The sequence below is a fragment of the Chanodichthys erythropterus genome, chromosome 10 (assembly GCF_024489055.1).
Source record: "Chanodichthys erythropterus isolate Z2021 chromosome 10, ASM2448905v1, whole genome shotgun sequence".
Lineage (NCBI taxonomy): Eukaryota > Metazoa > Chordata > Actinopteri > Cypriniformes > Xenocyprididae > Chanodichthys > Chanodichthys erythropterus.
In genome coordinates this window covers 4,339,931-4,362,202 of record NC_090230.1, presented here as the reverse complement: position 1 = coordinate 4,362,202, position 22,272 = coordinate 4,339,931, and the positions used below count along the sequence as shown (strand labels likewise).

General features: G+C 36.1%; 2 protein-coding genes across 3 annotated transcripts in view; both read right to left on the bottom strand.

The window, feature by feature from the left end:
- Positions 1-18,547, bottom strand: part of map1sa (microtubule-associated protein 1Sa) — a 29,054-nt gene extending 10,507 nt beyond the window's left edge. For both annotated transcript variants that reach the window (XM_067395853.1, XM_067395854.1), the window contains exons 1-2: positions 18,374-18,547; positions 13,989-14,090 (exon numbers count right to left, since the gene is read on the bottom strand). In XM_067395853.1, the coding sequence (XP_067251954.1) occupies positions 13,989-14,090; positions 18,374-18,530 (259 nt within the window). In that variant the 5' untranslated portion in view covers positions 18,531-18,547. The remainder of the gene's footprint in view (positions 1-13,988; positions 14,091-18,373) is intronic.
- Positions 18,548-20,463: 1,916 nt separating this feature from the next.
- cart1 (cocaine- and amphetamine-regulated transcript 1) lies at positions 20,464-22,068 on the bottom strand. The gene is made up of 3 exons (XM_067398510.1): positions 21,940-22,068; positions 21,769-21,852; positions 20,464-20,571 (listed from the first exon to the last, which is right to left on the bottom strand). The coding sequence occupies exons 1-3, from the start codon at positions 22,066-22,068 to the stop codon at positions 20,464-20,466; spliced, it is 321 nt and encodes a 106-aa protein (XP_067254611.1).
- Between the last annotated feature and the right edge of the window lie 204 nt (positions 22,069-22,272).

Below are 22,272 nucleotides of genomic sequence, written 5' to 3'. Positions count from 1 at the left end.
GTTTGAATTTTGGTGCATAGTGCTAAAGCAAATACATATCTCAGCAAGAAATCAATAGCATGAAAATAATATCTGCAGAAAATTGTATCAGTACTGTTGTTGTTTATCACAATAATAAAACTCCATCTAAGCTTTCCTCTACTGCCTTGACCATCCCTTTGATCTTATCTAACAGCAATTATGGCTGTGGCAGCCCATCCCCTGCAATCACAAACAACTGCAGCACAGACGTCACATCTGAAACTACGACACAAGCTTTTAAGGAAAAATATATGTGGGTGATGACAGAAATATAATAGCATATGGAAAAAACTATTCAGTACTATTCAGGTTGCATATGGGACATTATCAAAAGTATTGGGGCTCACATAAAAACATGCACCCAGCTGGCCCTGTTGTCTGTCATTTTATAAATAGGGGTAAGGAGTTTAATCTGATCTATCTGGTGCTGGATTTCAGAACATACTGGTGGGACCACATGTTCTGAAAAAAAAAAAAAAAAAAACAAGAGTTAAACTACAGTCAAACTATAAAAACAAGTAGTTAGCTACACTAGAAGTTACTAATGGGGATGTATATACACTATATAGACAAAAGTATTCTAACATATTTTTAATAAAATTAAAACAAAAAGAAGCTATGAGAATACCATTAAAGTACCAGATAGATAAGCAGTATCATAAGATAAGCAGTGGACTCTGGATCAGTGGACATGTTCTGTGGAGTGATGAATCATCACTCATCTGCTCTGTTTGGCAGTCTGATGGGCGAGTCTGGATTTGGTGGATGCCAGGAGAACGTTACCTGCCTGACTGCACTGTGACAACTGGCTGTTTTTTTTTAGGGGTTAGGCCTTAATTACATTTTGGACAATGCAAACACTCAGAAATCTTGTGGAACGCCTTCCCAGATCCATTAAATAATATTAACAAGACACAACATTTGATCTTAATAGTGTTAATGTTAAAATTTACTAAGATTAATAATGCTTTAGAAGTATTTTTAGGTATTGTTAGTTCATGTTAACTAATGTTAAAAAATGGAATCTTATTGTGAAGTGTTACCTCTACTCAACAGCGGCTAATAAAAGGCAGGTGTGTTGGAACAGAGATGAATCTTTTCTCTAGACTGAGGCAGATCTCCAGAAGCAGGGTTCAGTCTCTTTGGTTAGAGGAAAAAAGTCACTACTGCCAAAATGTATACAGAGCCCAAATATCTGTCAAACGGGAAGCTGGATCTCATGAGGGACAAAAAGACTCACTAATGGGATCCAATAGAAAAAAAGTGTTATAATTCAAAAGTGTTTGATTATACCTTACAAAACCATACAGACAGCACTGTGGATATAAATCAGTTTCCAGTCACAGGAAGGAGAAAACAGCTTGACAGAGATAGACTGACATTCCTGAACAGCTGCTCAATGATTAGTCAGGATTAGTCAGCATGTGTGCCTGGGACAGTATATACCCAACACATTCAGCAGGATGTGAGCCTAAATAAAAACATTTACAGATAGGATACAGTGGTAATGACAGGCACAGGATAGGTACAGTGTTGAACTTTTCCCCCTATCATTCCCAACCCTGCTGCTCCCTAACACTTCAACACAGTGCCTTCATTGTACAAGGCAAATCAAAACACTTAAAGCTTGAGCTCCCTGTGATCTAAAAAGCACTAACAAATTATTCATTCTTAAACAACACAAAGAAAAATGTTTCAGTCCATTTGTACTGCAGTGAAAGGCTGTGTTGTTCTCGGCACAGACATTTACAGATATAGACGGGTCCTTTGAGCGGATTCCTCTATGAGGGGACGTTCACAAAAAGAACAGTTTGAGCCAGAGGGGAAGTTCAGATCAAGGAGACTCTTTTACATGCGGTATAGCATCCATGACAGGATCTTTCGAAAATGGGTTTCAAAGTGCAAATTTTTGAAAACGATACTGTTATGATATCCAACATAAATCAAATCTGACTTCTGCTTCTGGTCTGTGCTGTGACTCTCGTTTGGCTCACGCTGCATTGATCAGATGCATTCAGCTTTTAATTGTAGTGTGTTTTCTAACTGAAAGGAATGATTTTTTTTATTACAAAAAAAAATAATAAAAATAAAAAAAGACTGTGGGGGCGGTGCCATGGTGAGCATGTGGCGTAACCAGTGTTGTGGCTGAACAACGGTAACACAACTATCGCAGCAAGCCTAGTGCATGTGTATTACGTGCAGTCTACAGGCATGTAGTGTTTCTTTACAAAGTGACATCGCCAACTACTGGCCTTGCATGAAAAATACAGCGGTTTAGTTGTTTTACATTTTTACCTCTTTATGATGTGCCAAATGTTTTCTATGGGTGAAAGATCTGGACTGCAGGCTGTCCATTTCAGTACCCTGATCCTTCTTCTACGCAGCCATGATGTTGTAATTGATGCAGTATGTGGTCTGGCAGTGTCCTGTTGGAAAATGCAAGGTCTTCCCTGAAAGACACGACGTCTAGATGGGAGCATATGTTGTTCTAGAACTTGGATATACCTTTCAGCATTGATGGTGCCTTTCCAGATGTGTAAGCTGCCCATGTCACATGCACTCATGCAACCCCATACCATCAGAGATGCAGGCTTCTGAACGGAGCACTGATAACAACTTTGTTGTCCTTGTCCGGATGACTTCAAATTTTGATTCGTCTGACCACAGAACAGTTTTACACTTTGCCACAGTCCATTTTAAATGAGCCTTGGCCCAGAGAAAATGCCTGCGCTTCTGGATCATGTTTAGATATAGCTTCTCTTCTGACCTATAGAGTTTTAGCCGGAAACGGCGAATGGCACAGTGGATTGTGTTCACCGACAATGTTTTCTTGAAGTATTCCTGAGCCCATGTTATGATTCCATTACAGTGGCATTCCTGTATGTGATGCAGTGCCGTCTAAGGGCTCGAAGATCACGGGCATCCAGTATGGTTTTCCGGCCTTGACCCTTACGCACAGAGATTGGTCCAGATTCTCTGAATCTTTGGATGATATTATGCACTGTAGATGATGATAACTTCAAACTCTTTGCAATTTTTCTCTGAGAAAATCCTTTCTGATATTGCTCCACTATTTTTTGCCGCAGCATTGGGGAAATTGGTGATCCTCTGCCCATCTTGACTTCTGAGAGACACTGCCACTCTGAGAGGCTCTTTTTATACCCAATCATGTTGCCAATTGACCTAATAAGTTGGTCCTCCAGCTGTTCCTTATATGTACATTTAACTTTTCCGGCCTTTTATTGCTACCTGTTCCAACTTTTGGAATGTGTAGCTCCCATGAAATCCAAAATGAGCCAATATTTGTGTGCAAAAAAGTACAATTTTCTACAATTTGCACAACATCTACATGCATATGACTTTTTGATCGAAACATTGTGAGAAAAGTTGATTCTCAGTGAAACTGTCAACTTCTAAACATCCTTTCATCGTGTAAGCCTCCACATGCAAAATGATCCATTCGGGTATCAAAATCTGTCAGACATGCATGTATATTCCATAAATGCCTGTGACATGGAATATTTATAATGTCTGCTGAATTGGCAAATAGCCTGCCATTATAATGAAATAGGAATAACAATTTTACCAATCAAGTTTGGAAGCATACAGTTTGCTATATGGAGTTTTCACAGTACAATCACTACCATTTTTTAACATGGAGGAACATCAGCAACAGCTTTTTTTTTTTTTTTTTGTAGAAATGTGTTACATATAAACTGAAAATACACAGTTGCTTGTTGTGGAAGAGCAATGGAATGATATGTAAGAATGTGTGGTGTTAGGGGAAGACATACTGTATAGAATATGTAAAAATTAACAAGCAACTGAATTTCCTGTTTACATGTAACACATTTCTACAAAAATAAATGTGCTTGATAAATAAAAATGTGTGGTCCCACTTTATGTTAGGTGTCTTTAGCTACTTTATACTAACTAACTGTAAATTATTCATTTGATACAATGCACTTATTGTGTAAATACTAGTGCTGTCAATCGATTAAAAAAAAAAAACTTAAATATTTTTTTTCTGTGATTAATCGCTATTTAAAAGCAAGATTTTATATGTTTTTACTACATTTTATAATGTAATAATTTCACAGTTAATCTCCAAATTAAAACAACAAAGAAGCAACAAGAAGACAGTATATTTTAAATACTTGTTTAATGGCATCTTTTTATGAATGAAGGCCAGTATCACTGATACTACTACTGCTACTGATGTCTCAGTGAAATTGATTTTGCCCCCAATTTTAAACATGAATTATAGCCATTCAACATTTCAGTGTAATTGAAAGATTTCAATTTTTTTTTACATTTATTTGGCTTCAAAAATATAACAACTTTTAATTTAAGTGAACTTATCCTCACATAAACCCATAATAATTGTCATATTTACCTGTGCCTTTCCTACCTGTCTAACAGAAAAACACAGAAATTGAATAAAGTTAACAAACAGTCTACACTGCATAATTTATAGCCTAAATTACATATAGATAATCATTATTAAAGCTACAGAAGTTCTTTAGTCAAGAGCAGTGAGTAATTTTCTGTTACCTTTGTTCTTTCATTATCTTCAATGACAGACGGCATTAGTGGTTGCTGTCACTTTAAGAGCTGCCGCATACCACCAAACCGGTCCATAACCTTACCTGTGTCCACCTCGTTAGCAGTGTTTAACAGCTTCTGAATCCACTTAGTATAAGGAGTGACTACATAAAAAGTTATTTCTTTCTTTTTTAATTCTTGCATTCCTAACCAAAATCCTAACAACATTTTTTGATTTTAAAGTGATGCCAAATTCTGTGTGCTTGCTGGATCTACCAGACATTGCGCTAAACCCTGTGAATATGAGAGTTTACTTGTGTGGTGAGGTGCAAATAGTGTTTAATTATCCAATTATTATGGGCTGCAGGATGCTGACACCCTTCTAGAGCCTTCTCAGTCTGGGAGTATTAAGAAACAGGCAGCTTCAACCTGAATAAAAAACGAAATGTGACTTGTGCTTAACATTGTTTCGACTGTATTAACCATAATAATTATTGGAATAAATATCTCTTTTAACCCTGCCCAATTCATTGTCCTCAAAAACTGCCTCAATGCCCCAGTCTTCCTCTACAACCATCCTTGGTTGCCTCTCTCTCCTCAGATAGGCAGTGTTATGTACCACAACACATGCAAATATAATGTCACATGCCCTTTGTGGAGTCACTCTGATGTGCTTCAGGCACTGAAACCTTGAAGTGAGGAGGCCAAATGCCATCTCTATACAAGCTCTTGTGCATTCATGAGCAATGTTGCATTTGTGCCGTGACTCAATGTGGGGCTCCTGCTAGGGAATCAAGAGATAAGGCAGGCATGCATATCCCTTGTCTCCCAGCAAAACTCCTGAGAATTCACCTGGATAGAGTATTGTTTTTTGTTCGTTTGTTTATTTATTTAAAATAGAAATTGGTATTTTAAAACTGTAGCTTTTGCCATATGTTAAGTGAGTAACATACCTCATGCAAGTTAGTGGGAAAGAGAAGAAGCCCGAAAGATTCTGGAGTCGTGCACTGAGCCAGGCCATGTAGCCTCAACATTTGTGATAATGCAATCTGTTTCACAGATCGTCTAAATAATTAAAAATATAGGTCACTACGCTGGAATTACATAGATATAAAAAGATATAAAATGAGGATTGTAACTACATTTATTTGTAATGAACAAAACACTGGTGCCCAGCTTTTGTATTGGACTACAACGTCCTCTCAGTGGGATTGTACCTGTACATTTGATGTTGTGTAATTTATGAAAATTTTATTCAAGGAAAGCCCCTTGAGATGCAGCATCTTGTTTTCAAGGGGGACCAAGAACATACAACAGATACAGTGCACTCAATACAATACAAAACAAACAGAACATTACATTACAAGACAAATCTGCTCAAAAATCCCCCCTACCCTCCCAGGACCATTTCAGAATCTGCAGGGTATACAAATGTTTACAAAGACAGTTGTTTCAGGAACCATAACAATTACAAAAACTGAATCAGTTTTCAAGAACAAGATATTTCAAGGAACCATTACAATTAAAAGCATTTACAATCAGTTTTCGAATAGTTTAACAAAGAAGTTCTAAAGGAGCCTAAAGTAGATCTCACAGATGGAGGCAGATTATTCCAGTCTGAAGGAGCATTATAACAAAAGGACCTCCGACCGACTACTTTGCACATAACAGGGACAGTAAATGTCAGACATTGAGAATGTCGAAGAAAATAAGTTGGAGTATATTGTACAAAAAAACTTTTCAGATATAGTGGTAAATTCAAATAGATGCATCTAAAAATAAATTGAAACCAGTGATACTGTCGTCTTTTATCAGGCAGCAACCAGTTAAGCTGATTATATAATTGGCAATGATGAGTTCTATATGGACACTTTAAAATGAACCTACAAAGATTATTAAATAGAACATCTAATGGTTTAAGATATACATTGTACGTGTTTTGATCAACTATATCTGCATAATCAATAATTGGTAAAATTAATTGGGTAATTATCTTTATTCGTACTCTAAATGTAAAACAATTTGATGACCTGTATAGAGGCATTAAACAAGAGTATGTTCGTTTTATTATGTAATCAATATGTGGTTTGAAATTTAATTCTGAATCAAGCCAAATTCCCAGATATTTAACAGAGGTCTCTTTTGTCACTGGAGTACCATTATCAAAATAGAGGTTAAGTTCAGCAGATTTAAGAGAATGATGAGTACCAAAGAGCATACATAATGATTTTTTCATATTGAGTTTTAAGAAGTTACTTTTAAGCCAATTTTGAACTGATTTAAGATCTGTCTGTAATTTGTTCTGAAGAAGAAATGAGTTGGAACTTGAAAAATAGACAACAGTATCATCTACATCAAAATGTACTTGAAAATTATTACATACTTGCGGGAGATCATTAACAAAAATAGAAAAAAGAAGGGGGCCAAGGATAGAACCCTGTGGCACACCTTTTTCCATAATACATTCATCAGACTGTGCATCTTTAAATTGAACAAACTGACGTATGTTATGGAGATAAGCATTAAACCATAAGAGAGCATTTCTATTAAAACCTATGGATTTAAGCTTCTCCAGGAGCAAGTAGTGATCTACCAAGTCAAAAGCCTTGGAGAGGTCAAGAAATATAGCACCTGTACATTGGTTCTTGTCACAGGAGGAGAATACATCATTAGTGAATTTAAGTAAAGCAGTTATAGTAGAATACCCAGAACAAAAACCTGATTGATAAGGAGATAATATGTTTGATTGATTAAGATATTTATATAATTGTTGATAAATAATCTTTTCAAATATTTTGGTAACTGTACAAATAATAGAAATTGGACAGTAATTACATAAATCTGTATTGTCACCTCCCTTAAATATTGGAGTTACTCTTGCTGTTTTCCAAACAATTGGAATAGAACTCAAATCTAAAGACATATTATATAAATCAGAAAGTGGATGTATACTGGGTCCAAGTTTAAGAAATTTGGCTTCCAACCCATCAGGTCCAACACTACCATTTTTTAATTCAGAGATGGCTTGAAATACTTCAGATGGCTGAATTCTAGAAAATGAAAAAGATCCATCAGTTTGATTTGATGAACTAGAAGAAACTAAATCAGAATATAGTGAACTACTAATTTGAGAGAAATGTGCATTAAATGCCTGAGCGATTATAAGAGGATCAGAAATAACATGATCATTTGCAATAACGCTATTAATAGAGTCATTATTTGATTTATTAAGGAGGTGATCTAGATGTTTCCACAACTGTTTAGGATTATTCCAATTTTGACTAAAGGCATCCTTATAATAGTTAGATCTTGCATTCCGAGTTTGTGTTTTGCAGTGGTTCCTGAGTTGTCGATATACTTCCCGATCAGTAGGGTCTCTAGATTGTTTACATTTAATGATTGTAATGATGTAATGATTTCCTATTAACAAAGTCTGCTTCATGCGGACCAGACGGATGCTTTATCTGCACGTGGGTGCAGTCCAGAGCACTGATAACTTTTATAGCTTTCCCAAATGTTAAGTGTTTGGCTTCCAATTGCCATGTCTAACATTAACAGTCAACAAATATTTTCACTTTCTATACAGCGATTACCAGCGATTCCATAAAAGCCCTGTTTAATAGTACAAATCACTCTGTGGCCAGGGGAGGTAATGAACCAAGTACACCAAGTAGTTTTTTTTTTTTTTTTTTAAAGACAGGTGTATAATCCATACAGAGCAGCATACTCCAACTGTGTACAAAAATGTTCCACTAGTGCAATGTGAATGCAAAGCAAACAGTCTGCGGGACTGTGAGCCCTTTATTGCGGCGTGTGCTATTTGCAATGTGTGGGCTCAGCAATCTACAAATATATGCAATCCCTTTTCTGGAGAATCTATACGGCTCATGCAGGTTGACGTCAGGAAAAGCCAACAGGTCTGACCTGTCCCTAAAGTTACGTTCCCTTTGAAATGCCCTGCGTATGATAATAGCTCCCTCATCCACCCCCACATCAATGAAAGGACACGCCATTATTAATAAAGTCTGACACATATGGGTTGAGCTCCCCATTTATATACATTTAATTAATACATTACAAAACTCACATCAAATAAACATGTAATTTTACATATGTTACTCTTTTATATGTTATAATTTATTACATTTATTATTAAAGTAGATTTCCTTTCATTTGTGGACTGATGGTCCAGTCGTTAAGTCAAATAAAATGGCAGTTTCCCAGCATAAGTTGCCAGAGTAACTGAGTTTGAACTATTTTAAGTTTGCTTTATACTACGGGGCTGTTGAATGCTCGAATCTGATTGGTTGACCAACGTTCTAAGGTGTGCAATTATTTTCAGGGAAACGCACTGCTAAATTAGTTCTAGCAGGTCTTGACCGCACTGCAGTTCCATATCACTTCGCCAAATAATTTCAGTTATCTCAATAGGTCCTACAGCCACAAAAGGAACAAAACCCACACCGACCAAGCAAATAAATATAGTTAACAACAGAATTAAAAAGACAAATTGTCATGTTTTTTTGCCACAAAATACGTTTTATTGTGTCCTGAAAGTGCATACTCTCTAGCAATCTCTTTCAAATGTAAACAGCACAAGTACTGTATAGTATGGACACACACTCGCATAGAAATGTTTTGTCAGTGCTGCTCTGAAATAGTTTAGCAACTTAAAAGCTACATGACATTTCTCACCAGCGAGGTAAACTGTGCGGTTCTTGTGGTAGATAAACTTATAGTTTCACTATTAGTAGAGACGCTGCTGACGTGAGAGACGCAGACTCAGGTAGGCTAATTCACATATGCTTTTATTCTCGCTCTCTCAAAAGTCTGAGAAAAGACTGACAGGGAAGTGAAGAAGTTGTTGAATAAAGTCATTATTTGTTTTTGTGCACATAAAGTATTCTCGTTGCTTCACATTAAGGTTAGTCACATGGACCATTTTAATGATGTCTTTACTACCTTTCTGAATTTCTGGAAAAAAAAAAAACACTTGGATTTCATCAAATATCTTAATTTGTGTTCCAATTATGAACGAATGTCATATGGGTTTGGAATGACATGAGGATTAGTACTTAATGACTGAAATTTCATTTTTGGGTGAACTAACCCTTTAATAAAGTGAGATTAAATAAAGTATATTACAGTTTTTCTCAGTCGCTTTGGCACATTTCTCAGATCAGAAAGGAAATTCTCAAAACTACTTGTTCAACCTCCACATCATCTAGTCAATTGTGTACATCATAAAAGCAGTTTCTCATTCTTTTGAACAAATTGCAAATGCTTTAGTACATTCAGGCAAATGATTATGCACAATTGTCTGCTATTTCCTACATTATCAATTGCTAATGTCATGTTGCTCAAAATGTATTATATGGTTCTGTTGAATAGTCTTACCTCTCAAAACATCTAGTCATTAGTTCATCGCATAAGTCATTAAATGTCAAGTGTATTATCTATACATTTCTATTAGACTTTTGTAAAAATGTCCTGAATTGTTTAATTTTGCAGATGATTCCTGTTTTTCACTAATGTATTCAGGAGAATGTAAAGCATTAGATCAACCAATGACACAACCAGTTCCCTAAAGCAGCTAAAAGATGCTTGTCATGAATCTTCAACTGGAAAGCATATAGACAGAGCACAACACAAGAGTTACAATTTCTGATAATGGAAGAACAACATGGAAACAAATAGGGTCAACAGCTGGGAAGAAGAAGAGGAGCAAGGATGTGAGGTAGAAGGGTAGGGAGGCAAAACAGAGGAAGAGGTAGATAAGGCAAAGGGCGCAGGCACGTTTCTGGTGAATTAAGGGCCACTATTGTGAACTATGTTCTCAATCATTGCAATGACCTTACAATGGCTTATGCGGGTCTAAAGGCGCAGCTGAACGTTTGGGAAAAAACCTTTTCCTCAATCATTCAAGCATTTCGTAGACATAACAGGTATTTGGGATGCAACAGTTCTCAAAAAAAAAAAAAAACGAACCGTACCGTCAGTCCCACCTGGTTAAATAAAAGTTAATAATAATAAGAATAATAATAATAGTCGGTCTTAATAGTCTTAAGTGAACGTATATTAGTTGAGAAAGACAATGCAAGTGTAACGGTATATGTACTGGATCGTGCATATCTTAAAGGGAAAAAAAACTATTCCTGCTGCCTGTTTTTAATGTTAAGCAACAAATGACAAAGAAATCACTCACTGCTCTTGACTGAATAGCTTTTGTAACTGTTACAAAAGCTGAAAAACCTGAAAAGCACTGATTATTTTATTAGAATATTTGCTTGTATTTATTTGTGACATTTTACACTTACAGTATCATATTACACTTGCTTTACACTTACAGTAGTATAGTAGGCTAAATGAACTTTATACAGATATCACACACATACACATGAATACATATATACAGTGTATGTATATATAGTCTTGTCTTTTTCATTTATCACAAGGACATTTTACAGTAATTTGTTGAAAGACCAACAGTAAATAAAAAACTGTGAATCAGTCAATCAGTCTCCCATATACAGTAATGTGTCCATTTGTACAGTTAAAATTGATATGCCATACAGAAAAAGTGCAGTTTTGTGCAGTTTCAATCACTGTCATAAAAACCACAGCCAGTTTACGTCTGAAATATTCATTATATTGACAACATGACTAAGTATTTTGACTATCTTGTTCGAGAACAATGACACAAGGACTTGTCATTCTGATGGCATTGATATGTTTCATTGACATAAATACTTGCTTTTGAGAGATGAACCAAGGATTTTGAGCAAGTTAGAGCTTTTGCAGGTAATCCAAACTGTTGTGCTGTTTGTACGAATTGTTTCGAGAAATTAACATACTGTTTTGCCAATTTTAAGGATGATTCGAGAAATGTGCCAAAGTGACTGAGAAAAACTGTAAAAGCAATTGTGTTATTTAACATTTAATTAATGCAGGTTTGTATAATATTCTGAGTTTGCTTTTCATTGTTTTTATTCATTTTGAGGAATACTGAACTGTTTTTGCATAAGTGAGATGAGTAAATGCTCACATTTAGTCTAGAACTACAATAAACATGTTTGCACACAATGACTCTGCACTTACTAACAATTTTTCTCAACATGGGGACAGGAGAGCTGTCAGTTACATGGGAAAAAGTTACTTGTGTTACCTACTTGAAAAAGTAACTCATATATGGTTATAAATTTTAAGTAATCAGGCTACACTTGTACTGTATTAGCAGCCTGCAAGAAGAGTTTCATAGAAAGATGCGTTACCTTGCCTTTATTTGGGTCTTTATCCCATCACCTTCAATTCAGGCTGTGAATAATGTAAAGCAGTCCTGCCCATTGATAGCCGTGTAAATACATGCCATCTATTGTAGTTAAAAAGTAAAGTAAAACCACCAGTTGACAAGCATTTCCTCTATTACACAGTATAAACCGTCATACCGCGCAGCCAAATCCAAATAAGATACATCTGAAGTGATATTATGAGGAATGTCTTAATCAAAATGGCACAAAGAAAACAAAGTGCTGTAACCTCAACCAAGACACTACACAGAATAAGATAATTTTTCTAAGTTGTAAATAAAACAAAGATCATTGGAGTATGTTTTACAAGAAAACACTATTGCAGTCTTTCTACTTCAAAATCTCAGGTTTAAAAATCAACTTGCCAATTCTTTTTAATTATTTGTGAAATTTACTAGCAATATCTGAGTGAAAATTGTTTACACAGTTTTCTTTTTTTCCCCCGTCAGTGTAGCCAGTGAGGACTGAATTTTTAACAACAATCAGTAGTTAATGGCTCACAGCCAATTGCTTATTGCTCCAATTTATGACATTGCTGATTTAATTCTCATTGTATGACCATGCTTAAAAGAAAAACATTGTCCATCCTGACCTAGTTCAGCAAAGCTGTCAAACTTCACATGCAGGTGACAAGAGCAATGCAAACTGGCTTGACTGTTTCATCTGTGTGTCAACCACATTTCACTAACAAGATAATTAAATTGCCATGACAGGACCTGAATATCAAGACAGGGCTGAAAATCTAATGGATTTTTACAGAATATCCATCCATGAGAAAGAATTGGAAGTCAGATTTCATTGGTGTCTCCATTGTTAAAGTCAAAGCAGAAAAACCAATCACCCCAACCAACGATCACTCACACTCGGCATCAGAGCAAAGCATCACTGATGCCTCGAGATAAATGAGTCAGGGCCAAAGAAGAATATACAGGCAGGGTTATAAGCAGGGTTATAAGGATTCTCTTTAGCAGCACGGCTTGAACAAAGTGTTAAAGATGACTTAGGCCTGGAGAATTTCAGCTGTTCTATCAGCTGTTGGTCTTTACAGCCCCACTCCAGTCTTCAAACTGACTGGAAGGCACTTTTCCACAGTTTATGCAGTTGTTTTTCTAATTTTCGCTGATTCATGATAAAAGGTTTCAGGCCAACTTATAATCTGCACATGTAAAATCTTCTGTGAAGTTCTCATTTTTTACAAACTATTTACTCATTGACTTTTGTTTACAGCAACCAGCAAGAGTGTAGAACTACTGATGATGAAAAAAAAAAATTATAAATATATATTCAATATATTTTCTAGGGCTGCACGATTAATCGCATGCTATTCTCACGCGCATTTCGTCAGTAAAGCCGGTTCCATGATTACCGCTAAATCGCCATCACCTGTTTTTAAACGGAGCGCCTTTTAATAGACAGAGCCGTAGTTCACAGACAAGCCACGCAATATCGCGTTCATTATCGCAGGCGATTCATCTGCGATATGAACGCGATATTGCGTGGCTTTTCAGTGATCTACGGCTCTGTCTATTAAATGCCGCTTCATTTGAAAGCAGGTGATGGCGATTTAGCGGTAATCAGGGAACCGGCTTTACTGACGAAATGCGCGTGAGAATAGCATGCGATTAATCGTGCAGCCCTAATATTTTCTATAAAATATATTGAATATTATTTTTATACATTATACTTTCTGGCAAACCTTGTGTTCACCTGAGAAATTTGTGAAATTTTCGTTTACAAAAATGTTTGCATTTCCCAGAGAAACTTTGTGTTCACTTGCTGAACTTTTGTGTTCCCCTGATAAATAATTTTCCAGTGAAACCATGTTCACTCACAAAAATGTTTACGTTGCCCTAAGAAACTTTGTATTTGCTTCCAAAAATGTCGTTTTCATTTGCATTCACAAGCAAAGAATGTTTTGAAAAGTTTTGCACCCAAATGGATTGACAGCCAATGAGGTTCTAATATTTATCAAACTGGTTGAGGCCTACAGTTCCTGATAGCCTTGTGGACAGTGTGCTGAGGTATGCAATTATTTTTTAGAACAAAATAATTGGAATATAATTTCTTCCCATCTCATATTCTTTTCCATCCCACAAAATATTGTTTAATTCTTACCTTTGAGGTTCTCAGAGAAGAATGCAGAGTGCCTTGAAATAAACAGTTTGAGCTGTTCATCTATGTTGCAGGCAGTCAGGTTGATGTCCCACGAACGAATACCTATGCAAAGATAAAACCAGCCCAGTCAGACTTCAGTCAACACAAGCAAAAGGTCAATTATTCATGGACCCCATTCACTGTCTACTGATACTGGCATTGTACACTTTCACCAACAAACATCATCCTGTGGTCCATGGGACAAGAGACAATGACAGAAACTGCATTTATAAACTTCCTGGTGAGATTTTTTTTTGTATGTCTGTGGTAAAAAAATTAGGTCAACCACAGATTTTGTGGGTTTTGTTAAAACATAAGCAAGCAGCTTTCTTCTTTGGACATATAACTAGAGTTATAAAATGAGGTTAAAGTCAAACTTTGTTTGAGAATTTGTTCTTTAGACAGAAATAAACCAAAGACAAAGAGCCAGAGAAGGTTATACACAATTCAAAATAAAACTGGAAAAAGCTTCTTTTTTTTTTTCCTTCCCTGAGCCAAAATAAGATGACCTCTTTCCAGCACTGACTCATTTAGGAAGAACCCTACTACTGCAGTGACTTCATGTTTCTCCTCACATACTGCCAAATACCAGCTCAGGTTTAGTAAGATACAAGATCACATCATGGAAGCTTATCATCTGCACGTTTTTTTTTTTAAGCATTGCTGTGTAAAACAAGTGATTTTAAACCATTGAAGTACGATAAGCAGCAAAAGAGATCTCATTACGTTATATGCGTGTACTGTCTGAAAGACGCACGTACATGAAGCCGCTGCTCATAGAGTATGCGAGTACTGAATTGAGTTCTTTTTGTCCCATTATTAGACTTGAACAGTTAAATACACGTTTGTGTGTCAAAATGCCTGTCTTTGCAAGTATTTATGTGTCAAAATGCCTGTCTTTGCAAGGATTCGGTCTTAAAGACTGTGTTTACACTGGCACAAAAAATCTGATCTTTGATTCAGATCGGAATTAGTTGCACACGTGTAAACAAAAATCCGCACGAGATCCGGGAGATTTTTCTGCATCCGATCTAAGCCACTTCCAAATGTGGTTTTCAATCCGATACTTATACGATCTCTGGACATGCAACCTATGTCTAAACACGCATATCTGATTCCCATTGGAATTCCAAGCCACCACACGGCGAGGGCAGTACTTTTGCTCACTAAAGGTAGCTTTAATGTTGTATTATGAAGAAGACGTGCTTGTATGCACTCGCACTAAAAATGTGCAAATTTATTATTGAGGTGGGAACTTTATATGCCTAACGTTATCTATTTTTTTAGAAAGAAATTGCGCGCACACACATACATTCAGCAGCTGAATTTCAACCTTTGCCCAGTTTATTTAAAAGAGGTTGCCGTGTTGTTTTTCTATAAGTCAAAAGCTTCACTGTAGCTACTCTCTCTCACGCGCGTGCGCGCGCGCGATCTCTCTCCCTAGCTCTTTTGAATTCTAAAACTGTTAACTGTAGATAAAATATCAAATGCAAATTACCTTTATTTTCCAAACTATATATGTTCAGTCAGAATTCGCACCGCAATACATCCATGACACTGACAGCTGTTAACTTATCCATTCAGGTAATCATGACCACCCGACGTGAAATATAATTTTAATTGCACGGCCATTCAAAACCCGAGGGTTATATATAAATAATATAAATAAATAAAATAATCCATATTTAACAAGTTATGAAGTGAAATATGTTGCTTTCGCATGAGCCGCCTTCCGTATTCAACGTACGCAGAAAGTGTAAAACTCTTGCAGTTCAAAGCTTACACTACGTCCTACACCTTTCCTATTCAACTTACAGAAAAATTGTAACTGACACGATGCCAGTTTACACTTTCTTCATAACTTCAATACAGAAGGTGGTCTGGCGGAAGCTACATATTTTACTTCATAACTTGTTTAAATATGGATTTTTTTTTTTTTTTTTTCACAAATGCATCACTTCGCTTCAGAAGGCCTTCATTAACCCCCCGGAGCCGTGTGGAGCACATATTTATGATGGATGGATGTGGATGGAAGCACTTCTTCAGCTCGTACTCATTGATCCCGATCACTGCCATTATAAAGCTAAAGCTAGGATATTTCAGCGATTATGTTCACCAGAAAGAATAAAGTCATATATACCTAGGATGGCTTGAGGGCAAGTAAAGCTAAAGTGAACTAATCCTTTAACAACTTCAAATTACAAAGTAGCTTGTGTCTAAGTAGCTTCCCCAATACTGGTTGCTATGTGTTGCATGCAGTTACTAAGTTGCTCTGAGTGTTTTTTTTGTTTTGTTTTTTGCGTGGTGCATTGTATAATATGTATTAATGTGGTCGCTAGCATGTTGGTAGCATGCTTCTCAAAAAAAAAAATTTTTGCATCATTTTGTCTCAAGCACACTTATCTTTGCAGACTTATGTCTTTTAGTTCTAGGAGCTAATTGTGTTAATAAAAAGTGTAGCAGAAAACATTAGAATTTTCAACTTAAGAATTTCAAACAGTTTCTCTTTGAAGGTGCTGACAGCATTTAAAACAGAACAAATCTTATTCCTGTCAGATTACTGTGGTGGAAGCTGCACCGTCTGACCAGGAAGAGAAGGAAATGCTGGCAACAGCCAGAAAGAGGATGTGTGTGTATCAGTCACACGGCCCTTGTGTATAGTCACAGATAAAGAGACAGAAAATCAAAGATAAGTTTAAAAAAAAAAAAAAAACCTTATATGCACACACGATCATATCTAACAGTCTGACCAACCAAAAAGTGCTAAAACCCCTTAAAAAGCCAACAGTGGGAGATCAGCAAAACAGCTTAGGCCAGTTTAAGCAGTTTTTCTTTCAATGCAGCAGATGTACCTCATATTAAAGATGAACTTTGAGCTGTGCAAATGAGCACAATGAGGAAGGAGAGTCTGCATACACAAGACTCACTATATATATATCTGTGCTGTCCATCGACAAAAGAATTGCTTCGCCTTTTCAAGGACTTTCAAAAGAGAAAACAAGCCATTGGCACATATCTGCTGCTACACGAACGCGCTTATCTTTCATAACAGTGTGCCTTCAGATTTGAGGATTGCAGGCCCGGAGAGATTTCAAGCAGACAGGGAAGTCACGTTGGGTTAGCCATGCTGAAGTAAATGAGTTGCATTATTTATGTTCTGCAGAGCTGGCTGAGTCTTTTTTTGTGCTTTGGAATGAAGCGGCCAAGAATCTTGAGAAAAAACTGAAAACTGAAAAATAAGAAAAAAATATATACTTGGACAAGCTGTTATTTAGTCTGTTGTTGAATTTTTTTTTGAAAATTTGTATCTTTAGGGGTAAAAACAGCTTGTCACTACGAGGGCAGTACCCTTAAAAGAACATCTTTGTACCTTATTTACCCCTAAATGGTTCATAGTAGTACCTTAAGTACCTTATCTTAAGTAGTACCTTAAGCATTGCTACTCTAAGGTACTAATACCCTAAGCACATTTTTTTCTGAGAGTGTTTTCTGAGAGTGAGAGTATCTTCTGTAAAGAGCAGAGGAAAACTTTGAAGAAGGTCCTCACATTGATTTAGGTCCTACCCAGCTTAGTTTTTTTTTTTAAAGATACTTCTGGTTTCTGAATGTTCAGAGAATGGAATGATACGATTGAGTGTTCTCTTAACGTTTGACTAACCAAGAAAAACTGGACAGTTTGAATGCTCAGAGAACATTCAACTAAATAGAATTTTAGCAAAACGTTCTTAGAACATATTTTTGTTTACTGTGGATTCTTAGCATTGTTGAAAGCTGAGAGCCCCAATTCAACAGTAATATGTATATGAGCCCTCTGTGGGCATTCATCTCTTTTAAGTTCCTACTCAGCTGACAAAATGAAAGGAGGTCAAGGTCATATGAACAAAAGGAACTCTCTGGAGTTAGTATATGGTTACATTCATGCCATATGACAGCTTTCAAGAGACTTTCAATGAAAATTCTATATCACCCTGCCTTTTATGTGAGCAAGTCCTTAACACCGAGGTACATTTTAAAGTTATAATACGTTTAAACTAACAGCAGAAATTTGACGAAACTACAAATTTTGTTATTTCTCGTTATATTGCAACATTTGTATAAATAATAATAATAATAATAATAATAATAATAATAATAATAATCATAATAATATCGTTCTAACAACTACGACAAAAAAAGACTGACGTCTTTTCTGAAGACGTTACAGTGATTAATTTTGTTAGAATGCTTTCAACAGAATTTAGTCTTATTTAGTCTTCATGACGTAACGTTAGACTAAAAGTGATGGGCGAGGGAAGCGCGCGCTGGCTCTCATTCAGTCACCATCCCACAGTAAGACAAATATTTACCTCTTTCTATCTCTGACACTAGTAAATCCACAAATCCAGCCGGACCGGGCTGTCCAACAATGACGAGCAAAGAGTGTTTATCGCTGCAGAAACCAGGACGGGCGCTTCGGTTGGAGTTTTCCATGCTTGCCAACTCGCCGATGTGGTCTGCCGCCATGTTGCAAAGTTTATAAAAATTCGTGATGTCTGATTCGTAAACGAATTGTTCATTTGAATCGGTTCTCTTAATGATTCAGTCGAATCGATTCTCTCCCGATCTATTACGGAACTTGCTGTGAGAGGACAACTGGAGCAACAAACAAAACTGTACACAAAGATGATTTCTTTTTTCAAAGATGTGGGAAAAATTGATACGGCAAATGATGGACTCAGTTAGAGCAAATAAATCTGGTACACATTTTGAATACAACTAATACAACACCCTGTATATAACTTAATCGGAAAAGATGGTTATAGTCAAATATTAAACGCAAAATGCTGCGCATTGACTTAAGGTAAAAATGTGGACTCGAAAGAACCGGTTCATTGAAACGATTCGTTCAAACGAACCGATCCTCTCTAATGAATTGGACTACCCAACTGTACTACAAGCGATGCGCTCAGGGAAACACCCACAACAAGTAAGGGGCGGGGAATAGTGGTTGACGTCATTAGTGTCCAATCAGTTGCTAAAGAGATTGCAAATTAGTATTTTGAACCATATTAACAGAAAACTGGGCTGTATGATGGACATTTGTGCATTTGTTGTGCTTTGTTGTTTTCAGAATGACATCTTCAAAATGAAGCTGAAACAATACATGCAATTATCTATTTTATTAGGAAAATGCCATATAGGAAGTGGGCTCTTTGCAACCAAATTTCTTATTTTAGAAATAATTTTAAGTTGGTTCTTTTATTATAAATTATTTATCTGTGCAAATCCGTATTTGTTTTATGTGCCTCATATTCTTTAATCAAAATAACTTCCCCTCCCTCTTGCAGCGACATCTCTTCTCTTTTCTGATGATTAGGGCGGGGCAACCTGTCACTCACATGAGATCCACCAATAGCAAACCACAACCATTTAATCATCCATTTGATTTCCCATGGACAAAATCAAGCCCCGCCCTACATTTGTTCTTGTTCGACAAGTCGTTTCACTCGGATTATGTCGCAACAGGGATGAAAAGATATGTTCCATTTCATGATGACTTTCATGTAGTAACTCTTGTTCTTGTGGCATTGAATTAAAAAGAGAGACTGAAAATTGGCATTAAAAATGAAGTTAAAGGTTAAAAAACACAAAAATTAGTGTGGCTGATCACAATTTCTTGCTAAAATTGCTTTTAATGACCTTTTGGTAGTTTGCTGCAGTGTGGCAGATATTTGCTTTAAAAGTACACATATTTTAAATAGACTCTCAGTTAATATGAGATACAAAGTGCATTCTTAATATGTATAAATTGCTTTAGATGAAGTATAGCTTGCCACACTGCAGGACAATGACATGTCAACCAGGCATATCTTCAGTCTACTATTTATCAAAATTATTTGAATAAACTAATTCATCAATAATGATTAATGTCCTATTTAGTATTTAACTTTTATTATTTATTTTATTTATTTATTTATTTGGAGGAGGAGGAGTTTGCATCTGATGAAACACATACTAATCATGGTATGTCCAAGAGCTCTTTGACTTCTCACCCTTTGAATCCTAACCTTAAACATTTCACTAGTCCTGCTTACCAATTTAAAATATATTCCATATAGCTCTGATATGAAACCAGCTTATGATTCATTTAGGTTTCATATTCTTTACTGAATATAATTGCTCGAATACGTCCTTGCGCCACCTTGTGGCCATGAAATTGCAAGCTTTTATACAGTAAAAATAAAATATGAAACAATAGTACGACATTTAATGTTTTAAATGCTCTAAGAGTAATCAGACTTTAAATAAAGTTGAAAATAAAGACTTTGAAAATAGAGATTTATACAAAAATGCATGCATTTATTTTATGTGTCTGTTTAATAAAACATGTTACAACTGCTGGACAAATAACATGGGCACAATAAACCGCTGGATTATGACAGAATGAGACATGTTTTCACAAACACTTGAGGATTGAGAAACTGCAGGTTGTTCCTCCTGGACAGCTGCACAACTTCCCGAAGCGAGAGCCTTTCCGGACCGCACACTGCTCACCTGCATCACACTATCACATCATTTGTTTATTGGTTTTCTCAAACTTTACAGTTTATACAATACATTGTATACATTTGTGTGTACTGAATAATACAGCTTTAACAATCTCTTTATTAAGCAATTTATTTAGAAATATAATCATAGTATTTTCTCTTTTTGTCCTATCTCTAAACAAAATGTTTCAAACAAATTGGGAATATTTTTAGGATCTTCATATGTTCACAATATAGCTTTCTACATCTTCTCATCAGTTTCTAAGGTATTTAAAGACGTCAAGGCTGTAATGTGATTGGTTAAAAAGGCACATATGATCCAAGTTAGCCATCGTGCTTTTTCCAGTGGTAGAGCCATGGACCCTTGTCTCTCCCAACAATTAAACCATCTCTGGTTACGCAGACCGATCGGTCTATGACATCGAAGTACTGCGATACGATTTGAAAGAATGCGTAGCCGTCTGCTATCTAATCGCTCTTGCGGTACTTTGATGTCATAGACCGATTGGTCTGTGCAGCGCCACTTCAAGTCGAACACACCTCAAGTTTGGTGAACTCTGCGAATTCATATCACTTGAAGACATGCACTTAATAGAAAAAAGATGTCACAACACAACCTTTTGGCTGAATTGATTGTATTGGAGTAGATTGTATATTTTTACTTTCTGGATTTAATCATGTTTATTTTATGTTTATAAAAAAGATGCCGCAGTGTTTGACGCCATATCACAATCGTTGCAGTGTCTGTAGAAATAAGTCTAGTGTGACCGCGGCTTTAGTCGACAGTTCCTTCAGCTAAGAAAAGCAAGTTCCTTAATAGTTAAACAACAGGACTAGAAATGGTTTTGATGAATTCTTGATGTTTTTGTTTGTCCTCCTTTTAAACTTGATAAAGAAAAGAAAGTTTGATAAAAATTCAAGAAATTGGTATGACAACAAAAAAATTCAAAAGATGTTGAAAAATATCAAACATCAAACAAATGTCAAACAAAACAAACTCTTGTAAGCTAAACTCTTCCCTGAGAAAAAACTTTAGCTCTTAATTCCCATCCTATTTTATTTTCATGTCATTGTGTAAATAATCAAGTTATAATTAATAAAGTTTTAAAGGTCCCGACCCCATTACACATTGTTATTGCACATAATTATGTGTAAAATGTTTTGAACATTAAAACATTTGAACACTGTAAATTGTTACCAATGAACAGCCTTACCGATGGAACCCAACCAAACTTCTTCTCTGCAGTAGGAATCTGTTTGTTTCTCAGTTTTTCAAGAACTTCTTGAAGAGCTTCAATCTGTAAAATATTTTTTTTTACCTTAATAATTTAACTGTTAATGCTGTCATTTAGGAATGATTTCCTGACTAAGAAAAGATGTCTTACCAGTTCTTTCTCTTCCTGAGCCTTCATGTTATCTTCTGGCGAGCGGATCTCTAGAAAATCATCGCAACTAACTAGTAACATTAAGACAGAGCAGGTAACGGTTAGAAGGAAGATCCGATCTCTAACCATTGTGTCGAGTAGCAGGATTTGATTTGAGACAGATGTCTATTCTGACCGACTCTCTTCTAACAGAAGAAGGAGCGTCTCAAGCATTTATATGCTCTCTGTGCAGTCACACAACTCCATTCTAAATGCAGCAACATGAAATGCAGTGGATGACACAGGTCATGACCTCACAGCACCTCCAAAGGTAATGCAAACTATACGCTGTCT